General features: G+C 42.7%; 2 protein-coding genes across 3 annotated transcripts in view; one reads left to right on the forward strand and one right to left on the reverse strand.

Moving 5' to 3' along the window:
- Positions 1-5,524: 5,524 nt before the first annotated feature.
- Positions 5,525-10,367, forward strand: LOC133948701 (4-galactosyl-N-acetylglucosaminide 3-alpha-L-fucosyltransferase 9-like). The gene is made up of 2 exons (XM_062382649.1): positions 5,525-5,637; positions 8,531-10,367. Exon 2 carries the CDS (start codon positions 8,531-8,533, stop codon positions 9,620-9,622), a length of 1,092 nt encoding a protein of 363 aa, XP_062238633.1. The 5' UTR covers positions 5,525-5,637; the 3' UTR covers positions 9,623-10,367.
- A 2,959-nt stretch (positions 10,368-13,326) lies between these two features.
- The window catches only part of wnt5b (wingless-type MMTV integration site family, member 5b), a 78,941-nt gene continuing 78,533 nt past the window's right edge, over positions 13,327-13,734 (reverse strand). For both annotated transcript variants that reach the window (XM_062382648.1, XM_062382647.1), the window contains one exon: positions 13,327-13,669. In XM_062382648.1, coding sequence (XP_062238632.1) covers positions 13,370-13,669 — 300 coding nt within the window. In that variant the 3' untranslated portion in view covers positions 13,327-13,369. The remainder of the gene's footprint in view (positions 13,670-13,734) is intronic.

The following is a 13,734-nucleotide window of genomic DNA, read 5'->3' on the forward strand; positions in this document are numbered from 1 at the left end:
AGCCAATCCAGTCGCTCAGCGGCCCAACTCGGCCAATCGCCGACGACCAGGAAGAGGAAGACGAGTCTATGTCATGTTTTTGTAGTTTTAAGAACTGTGAGCTCATTCAACGTTGTGAAAATGTGAAAAATCAGTGGATGGAGCTTGTTTTGAGAGTTAGGACAAATTTGTAAAAAATTTAATTAATTACACGTGTCATGAGTCCTGCCCCCCCCCCCCCCCCTGTGTGTCAACTCACTTGCAGCAGGAGGGAACTGGTTTGGCAAGAAGCTGCCATGTGGCAATTGAGCAAGTTTGAAAATGCTTGGTCAACCCTGCTGGTTCACTATCAGTCAGAAGCCCGCAATACGTCATCCAACAGCCCAAAGAGACATTTTTAACCTGCTTGTTTCACCCAGAGACTGTAAATGGTTTCAACCAACCCTAACCCATAGATATTATAGTCATCCTTATGTAAAAAGTTCACATAAAATCAACGTTTAAAAAGATGATAGCAACAGCTGCTTGGTGTATATATACTAGATTAAACCTAAATGATTTATTCATTTTCTCGAGATCACCTGTTTGATCTAATTAATCCAACAGTAGTGTGTATGTTATTGCTTCTGGCGAGGAGGTCATGTTTTCATCTGCGTTTGTTTGTCTCCCTGTAAAAATGGATTACAAAGAGAAAGAGTTGACAAAGAGTTGTTTTGGTTTCGAAGGATGCAATATGAGTCAGGAAATAACCCATTCAAATTTGGAACAGATCTGGATCAGGGTCGGACCAAGGAACATTGTGATTTTCATCTATTTGTCATAAAAAATAATTCAAGAGGATATTATTTTGTTGCACCAGCAATATTACATAAGTGATGTTCTTAAAGACTTCTTACACCCAGATTATTAATCCTCACCTCATGTAGTCAATTGTACATTATACATAAGGTGTTGGTGGTGTGACACTGCAGCTCCACCACTTGAGAAGGAAGTGAGCACTGTGCAGTGTGGTAGAAAAAAAATAATGACTTCATGCTGTGAATCACCCCACTGCTGGATGACCTGCTCTGTGTCCTCTCTGCCCCCCCCCCCCCCCCCCCCCGGCCCTGGGGTGCACACATCCATGAGTTTACACTGCACACTGACACAGAACACACACTCAGATGCACACTCTGCTATCTCCCAATGATGAGCTCTGATTGCATGATTGTGCAAATGGATGTGTGTCATTGGCAGCTGGGTGCGTTACTAAACTCAACGAAGTTCAGCCCACTTTTGTGTGTCTGGTTAATCTGGCGCACAAATGAAAAAACGCTCAGCAGCCTTCCCAACAGATATCTTTTTGTTTTCGGCAGAGGAGCGGCCGCAGGAAGAACATTTTTAATAGAGGTGGCACTGTAAATGTTGACGATCTTCGTGCCATGGCTTTAGCGGATGCATTTGAATGTGAATCATTGTGTGATTTTTTTTGCGTGTACTTTGATACACCGTGACTGCGGTATGCTCCTGGGGCACTAAATACATTATCACAGCTTATCTGATTGATAAGAAGCATTCATTATGGGTGAGGTTTTACTGTTGTTTAACCTTATCTTTATTGAGGGAAAAGACAACTTCTATGAATCATACTATAAAATGGTATAATATAGATAAAGTAGGGAGGGAACTCGATGTGACGGGCCAAAGCAAAGGGGTTTACAGTATTTTTGGATTTCTAATAGCGTCACATGAGACATTCAACTTGAAAATCCCTTATACGTTACCAATGATTTACTCAGCACATGGTTTTTATTGACTAACAGTGTTCTTTTTTAGCTAATCAGGGGAACTGGCTGGCTCTTACAAAGTCCATCCTCATGGTCATTGATTTTTTTCTCTCACAGTATAAGTGATGCCTCTGTAGAGTTCCGTGCGAAGGACTCGGTGTATGCAGGCACTTTCTGTAATGTGACTTCAGTCTCCTTTAGTGTGGTTCTGCATGTTTCTCTGAAGACACAGTGGTGCCGGCATATACCCCTCCCATGTTTATGCAAAACATGGGACGGGTGTGACATGTTTTGCATAACGTCGATAATTGCGCCACGTTCAGGTTTCTAATCCTGCATTTAGGTGTTTCTTTGTTGCTTTGCCCGTGTCTATGTGGGAACATGCGTGCAGGCCCCTCCTTGGATAATGTGATCATAATCTGTTGTTATGTACCAACTGGAGCAACAAAGTACAGACTCGATTCCTGCGTTATGACTGTGGTGATTATTGAAGTCTTTGCAGGACTCATTTAAAGAAATGTTAGAGTCAATCAGGGCTGTTCAGTGTGTCTGTAAAACCTAATTTGTGCACACATATTGTGTGTCTTTAATAATGTGTTCTCTCTGAGGAAATAAACTTAATTCTTAAAGTACAATAAACACAATATCTGGTGGCGAGTTCAGACTCACAGAGGATGGAAAACGACTTTCATTAGCATTTGTAAAAAAATTCAGGAGCTCGTTATTAATTTCTAAAATGTACCTCCTAGTACAAGTAAGTTTCCATTAGCTGTTGGCTATGTGTATATCTGTATTAAAGACATGACAACCACTCTCCGCAAGTCACAACAGGTCGACCACACCTCACAGCAGTTGTGTGTTTTGTTAGTCTTTTGTTAACTTATTTATTTATTCATTCAGTTTTACTTTTTGGTAACGGTGTCGACTAAAGATTTGAGATTGTTTATTAAAAAATACAACATTACAAGAAGTGTGATGTCAAAATGTTAACCAAATGAAATGCTAACATATTTGTTTGACCCCTGTGACTTATAAAGCTTCAGCTAGAACATCCAAAACAAGGCAAACCTGAATGTTGCGCACACAAATCCTGATTTGAGCACTGACGCCCTGACCTAACACACGCACTCACATGCACACATATGGTGTGACAGAAGGGAAGAGCTCGTGACATGAACTGTTTCACACCCACCACACCCCCTGAGATCACCACACCTCTCTCATCACCTCACACACCTCATGGTTGCGTTGTTTATCACGTGTACACAATATTGTGTGGTATGTTCAGTATCTCATCCATGTCACATGCTGATTTTACCTGCTGTTACACTGTGCCGTGTTGGCTTTCTTTTAAATGAGCCGTCCGTGGTTGTCGCCCGTAATTCCTCAAAGTGATCGGATGATCTCTTCTTGATTTCATTTCCTGTTTGCCACAAAATCCTTTGACTGAAATAACTGAATGTAATCACAATGGAAATTAACCCCAAAATATAGCCACTGTGAAAACAGCATTGTGCCGAGTTCATTACATTTATCAACTTTGGCATGGTTCCCATTTGATCCTGCAGCATGTGTCTGTGTTGCATTATTGATTTGTGTTTGTTTGAAGGGTATTCGGTAACGGCTGGATTAGCCAGTTCTTTGTCTGGCCCGTTTGGTGTGTGTGTGTGTGTGTTTTTAGGTGAGTCTACTTTAGTTTACACCAGCTGCAACAGGCAAGGATGTAGATAAATGCTCCATTACAAACAACGTGCACATTCAGTGGTCTGTAGCTGTCTGCCTGTTTAATAAGACAGCAGTAGTAGTAGTGATGGGGGAATTGAAGGTGTTGCACGTGCAACACCTTCAGGCGAACATTAGAGGATGAACAAGCGAACGGATACGTGGCTGCAGCCTTTGTGTTTGATTGGTTCTTTGAGCTCTGTGTGTGTCTGAGTCACATTCTCCCAGACCACTCCAAAAACAATAATCATGTCTTCTAGAACATGATCTTAGCCTCATTTTATTCACAAACCTTTGTCTATTTCATCCAGAATGTACTTCAGCCATAACAGTTCTCTTCTGCGGTTTCTATCTCCTCTTCTCCTGCTCCGACACAGCGAGAATAAGTTGTTGAGGAAATTGTCTCATGGCTCAATGCCAGAGAACAGCTCAGAGAAAAGAGAAAGACATTTGGATGAATGACATGAGCCGTTGTGTAGTTATGTAGAGCAGCTGCGAGAAGAGCAAAGCATACTTCAATGCAGGTTTGCCTAGTTAGTAGTCAAATTAAAAAGGTCATTAATATCAGCCTTACACTCTGTACTGCTGTCTCAGGCAAGTTTGTGTGCAGATGAGCAGGGATGCCGGCAGCTAGATGATTTTGTCCCAGCATGCAGCTTAACTGCGTCTCCAGAAAGTGCACATTCAAAGCTGTGCAGAGCAAGATAAGAGCGAATGTTTAAAAACCCAGTGAAAGTTGTGGGACAGCTGCATATCACCTGCCCCCTGAGCAAAAAAGCAGATATACAAATTTCTACAAAGTGCATCTTTGTGGACCCTGTAGAGCCAGAAGGAAACAAATGTCTCACCCATACATTTAGGAAGTAATGATGTTGCTTTATCTGCATTTTTTTGGTCCCTAACAACAGAGGAAAAGGACAAAACTGACTTGAGGCACAAAAGCTGCAGAAACAGACTGAAAGTCAGCAAAATGTCCTGATGTCCAGAGAAACTTCTCTGCCACAGCAGTGCTGCAACCAGACTCCTCCCTTCCATAAAGGGTAAACTACACTTCTTAAAAACAAACTTAAGAACTACTAGTGCACTGAGTAGATAAAAATACTCTATCACAATATTCTGATAATAAGAACAGGACAGACAACTCCGCATTAACTCCATTTGTTTATTGGTTGGTTTGATATTCAGCAGGATTACACAAAAACGTTTGGACAGTATAAAATGAAACTTGGCGGAAGGATGCGATGTGGGTCAGGGAAGAACCCATTCAACTTTGGAGCGGCTCCAGATCAGGGGTAGATCCAGAATGGAATTTTTCTTTTTCCGTTTAACATCGTGAGATTGCGGTGTGTGAAATTGGGTGCAGCTTGATTGGATTTAAATGGCCTGTTGGGCCTGTTGGGCCTTGCAGGGGTATTCAGAATATCAGCATCACAGCAGCAGATGTCTGTCAGGCGAACAGTATTGGACACTGTAACTGTTGCCACTATATTAATATAATATGTTATAAAGGTTTCTAATGTTTATTTTGTATTTGTATACATCATTGCTGTAATTAGAAATAAGACTTTTATTTTGAAGCCTCCGCTGAGCTGCATGTTGTTTTGAGAAGAACCATCTAGAAGAAACTCGGAGAAGAAACACGAAGAAGAGACAAGCAGGCAGATGGAGTTACACACCTGTCTTACAGTTTGTTAAGTAAGAGAATATAAGAGGATTCCTTTTCAGAACATGCAGCGAACTAGGTATTTTGTTTGTTATTTATTTTAACTTTAACTGTAATTATTGATACTGTGTTTGCTTGTTAGCTAACGCTGTATGTTGTGTCTTTTGTTGCCGTGTGTGGCGCAGTTTTCACGGTCTGATGTGGAGTACAAGACTTTATTAAAGACCCGTGGAGGAAACCATTTGCTGTCTTGCTGTGCTTGGGAGGGAGTCATAGACACCACCTGGTTACACTTTCACACAACCTCAAACACCCACAAAAAAAACAAAATACTGTGTAGAGGCGGGGCAACAGGAAATCTATCATCAACAGAAGGTAAACCAATAGCACATTAAAAAACCGCAGGCCACACAACGGACATTCTTGTTTGACTAGTGGGCAGGGACTTTTACATCAGACCGAGGTGTATGATCACATCACAGCAAATCAAGCACTGACACAGGAAAGGTAAGAACATATTTTTTATTCCGTTGAGAAAAACCTAATTCTTCTAAAGAATAAGAGGATTGACTTTTTCTTAAACTATGATAAGTATTTATTTTCATAAGTCTCTTGTATTTGAATTCTGTTATATATAAGCTACAGTTACTGTTCTGTAATCTTTAATATTTCTATCTCATAACCTCTAATCAAGTGAATATTGAGTCAGTATGTTTAACTATAAATCTGATGATGAACAAACTATTAGGAATGGATACTTAAAGGATCGTAGTATTGTGTATTTATTTAGAATGATAAACTCTCCTCGGTGTGTTTGCAGCTCTGTTTTAAAGCGGGAATGGACACATGGAAATACATCTATTCTTACTACGTGCCACTATTTTACATGTGTTCAAAGGATGTTTCCTACTGAGACGTCATTGCGAGTACGCTCCTGTTCTTTTAAGAGGACAGTAGCGTTTTTACAATGTAAAACGAAAGGGGCGTGTTGCGTGTCTTGCGTGCATGCGTGCGTGCGTGCAACCCGACTATAATTTGGCCTAGGGATGCACCGATATGGAAATTCTTGGCCGATACCGATACTGCAACTGGTTAAAATAACAATCTGGCCGATAGCCGATACCGATACCGATATTTGTTTATTTTCTTTTTGTTGTTATTCATTCACCCTTTTGTGTCAGAAAAATAATTAAATCATTATTTAAAAAGCACTATTTCAAAAAAGTTCAGCCCTTCATCACTCTTATCTTTTAATGAGCACAAATTAATCAGATTTATGAAACAATCTTTGATTTAACTAAACTTTATTTAACAGAGACATATTATGCCCATTTTACCGCAAGTTGAAATGGTTCCTTGGGATCTTAATGAAATGACTGTAACATATTTTGGTCAAAATACCACAAGGATAATTTAAAACAGCACCTTTTTACCCTGTCTAAAACAGCCCTGTTAAAGTATCATTATAGAGACACTCTTCTCATTGATTTACGGTAGCAGTATTGCCCGTTTATTAGATGTGTTACGGCTTCTGTGTGTATGACGTATGTTGTCAATTCCCTTGTTACCTGTGCATGAGACGGGTGAATAGAGCCGATGCACATGTGAATAAAGTACTTAAACAGACGCTACGCTCATACTTTTTACGTCAAGTTACACTGCGTGAGTCAAGATAACTTAACAAGCCCTCCTCAGTTTGACTTGTTTTTAGTGTCGGGCAGAAATCACATCGCGTCAACACCCACCGTGGCCCTTCGCGATGCTTGTTTTAATTAAACAGTCGGATTCCCCTGGTCCGCACCAGTTCTCAGGGTTCCCCCAGCGGTCGCCGTGGCTGAGGTGATCCGCGGAGAGGAGGGCGACGGAGCGACTGCTCCCCCAGCCGCGGCACGTGCCCAGCGGTTTTACCACAAATATGAACATCGGCCAATGATATCGGTGAAAGTCAAGTTTATTACTGATAAGCCGATTTCAGTAAACGAGGCGAATATCGATGTACAACCGATAAATCGGTGCACCCCTAGTTATTACATTGCTATAGATCAGGGGTCTCAAACTTGCGGCCCGCGGGCCAATTGCGGCCCTCTAGATGATATTTTGTGGCCCCCACCTTAATATGAAAGTTTAATGTTAGTGTGGCCCGAGAGTTTTATATTGTTTAGCTTGATGTTCTGGTTTCCTACTGTGTGCCTGTCCAGTGAATGCACCATGCATGTGAGTGACATGGGGGGCGGGGTCGTGTGTGTGTGTGTGTGTGAGAGTGAAGGCCTAATTATAGTCCTTCGACTGCAACCGCGGAAGGCCACGCAGCTGCATCGACGGACTCGTTTTGGTTTATGCTTCACTCACGTGTTGCGCATGTTGCAACGCAATTCACCGCCAGAACACTAGGCGGAGTAACGTTTTTTTTCGAAAACAAAACACACAAAGAAGAGACGTCTTCTTCTTTGTCGAATCTTTATTTACATCGCCACTCCGGCTCCTCATAGCCTATTTCTGGCGGACAAATCGGCCAGTCAGTGACGGGTTATACAAGTGGTCATACTTTCGGATCTCTTCTGCCAAGTGCTCTTTTATTTGTTCCATATTCGTTCTTCTAAATCTTCCGTGATTTCCGCGTGTTGTGGGGCATGAAACCGGAAACTAGACTCTGGACGGGATGTAGTAAGCAGACCAATCACAAGCCTTGCGGGCTGCGTGAGGCTCGCATCGTTTTGTCGTGTAGTTAGAAAAATTGGCGGACGCACGCAAGCCCGCAGAGGGCACGAAAGGGGCGTGTTGCGTGTCTTGCGTGCATGCGTGCGTGCGTGCAACCCGACTATAATTTGGCCTTGAGTGCGAGAGAGAGCAGGGAGAGAAAGGAGTGGCTTTGAATGTGCGGAGAGCAGGAGGGTGAAATTCATATTTTTCCGCCGTCTTTTGCGCAGGTCATGATGTATCCAGTGCTTCATTTGTAAATCACTGGGGTGCCGGAATTCTAAGTACATATGACAGCACAGGTACGACGAGGACAGGTCCCGGAACGCACATAAAACGACGCTGAAAGCAGCACACACATGCCACTTACAATGCAGTGGGACTTATTTAGGCTATACTGCAGTGACGGTATCAGTCTTTGTGTCAGTGATTAATAAAGTGGCATCTTGAGCAAAGGTGACTTCTGTGCAGGGCTGGCCCTAGCACACTTGGCGCTCTAGGCAAGCTTCACTCCTGGCTTCCTTTTTAATTCAGCCCCAAGCACGCTGCTTAAATGTGAAGCTTGAGAATGTGAAACTTATCAGGCCTGTTGTGCCTAGATAGAGGTGCAAAGCAGACTGTATTGGAAAATGGTCCATTGATGTACTACAAGTCATGATGTTGTTATCAAAGAGGTGACAATAGTTTATTTTTTCCTCCACAGATGAGCGGATCTTCCAGTAAAACGCTGTTCCTGGTAAACTCAGCTATCCTTGGCCTTATCTGCTGCGTTATTTCTTTATTTGTATATTTTGAGGCTCAATCTCTCGCGTGTCAGACTATGTCTACAGTAGATAATCAAAAAACTTATGAAGCCACAGGGGCAACTGAAAAGCCCATCGTTCTGCTGTGGTTCTGGCCTATTGGTGTGAGGTTTGATCTCCAAATCTGCTCAAGCCACTTCCACATTGATAACTGCATTCTGACTGATAACAGGTCATTGTACAGCCAAGCAGAGGGAGTCATCTTCTATCAGAGAAACATACACTGGTATTTCGAAAACATGCCCAAGGAGCCACGTCCACATTTTCAGAAGTGGATTTGGTTCAATGTGGAATCTCCCACGAACACAGCGAAAATACCAGGTCTGGAAAATATGTTCAACTTAACACTTAGCTACAGACGAGATGCTGACATCACAGTGAGGAATGAGGTCACAATCAAGGAAACAGAGACCAAGGAGGAAGTAGTGCTGCCCCTGAAGGACAAACTGGTTTGTTGGGTTGTCAGTAACTACAACCCAGCTACTGGAACATCTGCGAGAGAGAATTATTACAAAGAACTGTCCCAACACATAAAGGTTGATGTCTATGGTGCTGCTTTTAATGGACACCAGTTGAAACCTGAAGACTATTACCCAACCCTTGCGAGTTGTAAGTTCTATCTCTCATTTGAGAACTCGCTTCATGTGGACTACATGACGGAGAAGGTCAACGGACCCCTGGCAGCAGGGACCATCCCTATAGTTCTGGGTCCACCAAGGGAAAACTACGAGCAGTTCCTTCCCAATGGGTCCTTCATTCACGTAAATGATTTCCCTGACGCCAAAGGTATGGCAGAGTATCTGCAACACCTGGACAAGGACCATGAAGCATACATGAGTTACTTTGGGTGGAGAAAGTATTATGAGGTCACTCCTCATCTTTTGACAACGAGCAATGAATTCATTCATCCCGTCTGCCTCGCCTGTGACCACATCTCAAAGTACAAAGAATACCATGTCGTCAATGATCTTTATGAGTGGTACTTTTCATGAAAACTACAGTGAGAACATCATTAGACAGACTATAAACTAGAACATATACTTTGAATTTGTGTGATTGCTTTGACATTTTACAGAGTACTGATTTAATTAATCAATATAATTCACATGGTAACCGTTGATGTTATTATATAATTGGGGTGATGAAAATAGTGTTGCAAATGTTCTCTGGTTTAAGTCACCTTAATTTGGTTTGAATACATAAATATTCCAATCTAAAAATAGGATTCATACATTTTTAAGGGGTCATTTGGATAATTATGTCATGTTTATTTTTGCTTTTGTTATCTTATTTGATCATTTTTGAGACAACTTAACTTCCAGTTTCTATCCTGACTTCCTTAGGTTTTCTTTTGATTGGGGTTGTGCTAATGAGTATGCAACTTGCCTTTAATTTTACAATGTGTTATTGCGGAATAATGTTGTCAGCTACTGTAATTATATTTCGCCCATGATACATTGCGATATACAGATAAACTTTGTAAAATGACAGAACAAGAAGTTACTGTATAATTTTATTGTAGAAACTACAGCGATTTGTTGCAGTGTAGGTGGGGCATCAGTTGCATGGATCCAGCTGAATATCTGCACACTGCACAACTCTAAGGGACAAGCCTGTGCTTTACACCTGCTTTACACTGTTTTGATTCAAAATTAACTCGCCAACACCATTTGGTGGGGACACATTTGTAAAGCAGAAATTATGCCATTGGATCTAAATAAACATTTTATGACCATCCATTTGGCTTTTTCATGCTATGTAGCAGTAATCACGGACTTACATGTACTTTCAATAAAGCACCCACATACAGCTTGAAGGTAAAACAGTAAAGGGGCCTGGCTTGTGTTATCTAGATGGGCACCAACTAACTCCCAGTGTAAGCCTGAAGGCAATCTGTTTCTCTAGAGCAGGGGTTCCCAAAATATTTTAAATATTGTGCAATGAATAGGTGGTTGAAGTTCTGCCAATTTTAGGGGTTTATTATCTCTCCAAGGACACTTCGGCATGCAGATGGGGTAAGAGTGGGAATCGAAACCAGTGACCTTCTGGTTGACGAACTTCCACTTAGACCTATGCCAGACCGCCTGCTCATTCTTATGAGAAACTAAGCACAACAAGAAGATGCACCAATTATTGTGTGTATGTGTGTGTCTGTGTGCTGCTTTTGATACACATTTCAGAAAAAAACATTGTATTTTCTACTTTGCGACATATATTTGACAGCCTTACTTAAAAGTTACTTTTTATATTTTTGGATTTAAGATACTGGATGACTTAACAAGCTTTAAAAACCTATTGTTGGAGAGTAACCCAGTAGTTTCCAACCTTGGCTTCTGACACCTTACAAGAATCACAGTGTGGGTCACATTTAATTTAATATAATTCTGAAAATTCATGTAAAACCTTGTAGTTTATATTCAGTGATCAAATAAACGACATATTGTTCCCATCAACTAGCACAAGGAGTAAGGGTCACTCATCACTCATTAATCAAATCAAACCTCCGACCTCCTGAACTTTAACTTTGAAGGTTAGCTGTCTCTCTGTCCCCTCTGGATGTCCTCATTCAAGTTTAGCTTCTCATTAAGCTTGTATTTTAACCTCAAATTTGATTTTTGAGTTGAGTTCTTTCATTTAGTCATTCATTCATGTTTTTTGGGGTTTTAAATGTCCCTGTACAGAACCTTGAATCTAACTCTGAGTACAAAAGGTGCTTTAAAAATAAAATTGCCTTGGCTTATGAAACCACATTTAAATTCACTAGATTCAGACCAAAACAAAGGCAGAAGAGAACCACCTCCTGGGCAGAGGTGAAAGTCACTCTAATTACCGATTCATCACTATAATTAGTCACATTCCGAGTGCGAGGTCATAACCCATTTCTTTCTTCATGTTTTTTCATATTTTTCACCCACTCTTACATCTCTTGTGTTTTCAGATTTTCAGAAACATCTCCGTCACTAATCTTGGCCCTGCTTTGTTTATCACATTACTGTCAGTCTGTACTTCCTGTTCCTATTTTGCATCATTTTCCAAAACACCCCGTCGATGACAAAGACTCGTCTGTTGCTGTCGTGTTGGTGGTGAACACGGTGAAACGTCGCCCGCGGTCAAACCCTCTCGGAAAGAAAGAAACTGCAGCGGACTCACAAACGGAACAAAAGCCTCATTGTCGAAGACTAGTTTATCAAAAGAATACACCGTAATACTCACGTATAAAACATTGAAAACAGAGAATGAAACACAATAATAAAATATACTTTCTTTTCTCATCTACTATTCTTTAAAAAGTAATCAGTTGCAGTCCTTTCTGTGTCTCCGCGCTCACACGATCAGCTTCGTCAGTCCTCTTCTGTCCATCGAGTGTATTGTCTCGTAAACCTACAATATTCTGTCAGGTTACGACAATGCCGTTATAAAAAAAGGCTTTAACTGGCGGCAGAGCTGCCAAATCGACACCACAGGGCTTCTTGTTGACTTAATAAGTTGCATAACGATGTGAGAGGAAGAGGCTCACCCCGCGGCCTCTCAGTGCGGAACATTAAGGCCGATGCAGCACATTAATCTCACTAATGGAGGTCTGCGCTCGCCTCGCTGTCAGTCGAAGGTCACGGAGCTGCCGGACTGGCGGCGTGTGAGCTGCTTGTTTAAAGCGGCCGCCGTGCAAAGATGGCGGCGGGCCTCGTTAACCTGCCCCGGCTAACTGGTCGGGAAGCTGCTCTCCGGTGAGGAGGAGCCGACAGATGGTGAGCGTGCGCTGTACGTGATTGGTCCAGTTTGAGGTGGAGATCAGCCGCTTTCTTGTCCTTCTTTTAATTTCATTTGTTCTTTCCCTCTTTTCATTATTCCCTCCATTTTACGTTTGTGTGTCCCCCCCCCCCAGCGGCCCAATAAGCGACTCCTCTTGTTTTCTCCCTTGTGTCCGACTCACTCTGGATTTTTCCGCATTCCCAAACAGGTGAGTCTGGCAACCTCAGCACAACGCACGTCACGTTGTGAGGCTTTTTCCCTGGCGGGGTCAGAGGTCAAAATGGTGGTAGAAGCACACACGGCGGGGACATGACATTCAGCACTAAAAGGGTTCAATGCCCAAACACGTGAAGTGAGTTTTGTGACTCCAAACGGTGTCTCAGGCTCGCTCAAGTCTTTTTTAAATAACAAACAGATATGTATTTTTATTTATTATTAAATCATATATTTATTTATCATTTCCTCATCGACTAGTTATATGTGTCCCTTCTTTTCTTTGGGGGGGTCCAGTTGTTCCACCTTCACCTGCAGTCATTCCTTTTTCTTTGTCCTCCCTTTCCTTCCCTCCGTCCTTCAGGGCTGTGATCGGGATGTAGTGATGACAGGAGTGATGGGAAAACCAGGATCTCAGAGAGTCGTCGTGAAAAAGCGTGGAAGACGTCCAGTTCATCCTCTGCGATCCATCTCTCAATCGGCGGCTCACACAACCATACAACCACACACACACACACACACAAACAAGGCCACACAGCAGCTTCTGCGACTGCATGTGAAAAAAGTGTTTTCTCATCGGACGGCGAGTAGGAAATGAAAAGATAAGAGCAGCTTTGTCAGATAATGGAACTTATCGTCTCGACTCATCCGAAACAAAACCCTGAAAAATCACCCTCCTGGATCCGTCACCCTCCATCATCCCACCACTGCCCCCCCACCCCCTCTCCTCCTTTTCCACCCCCGTCCGTCCTTCAGCCCGCTGTCCGTCCTGTGCGCTATTTACACACAAACTGGTCCACGAGCGTCGTGCAGCGCTTGCACTTGACGTAGCAGCACCAGTGGAACTTGCAGTGGCAGCGCTCGTGCTTGTAGGTCTTGAACTGGTCGTAGCCCCGGCCGCAGCACATCAGCTCGCAGCCGTCCATGCCCTCGGAGGTCTTGTTGCAGAGGCGGCCCAGCGTGCCCAGGGAGCCCGTGGTCTCATTGCGGAGGCAGTAGTCCGGGCTGGGGTCGATGTAGACCAGGTCCTCCGGGGTCGGGGTATTGAAGCGCTTGTCCACCTGCTCCAGCTTTCCCTGGATGAGATATGGAAAAAGATGGATTTGTGAGATTTCCAGATTTTTCGGGGTCACCCTGGAGG

The sequence above is a fragment of the Platichthys flesus genome, chromosome 23 (genome assembly GCF_949316205.1).
Source record: "Platichthys flesus chromosome 23, fPlaFle2.1, whole genome shotgun sequence".
Classification (NCBI taxonomy): domain Eukaryota; kingdom Metazoa; phylum Chordata; class Actinopteri; order Pleuronectiformes; family Pleuronectidae; genus Platichthys; species Platichthys flesus.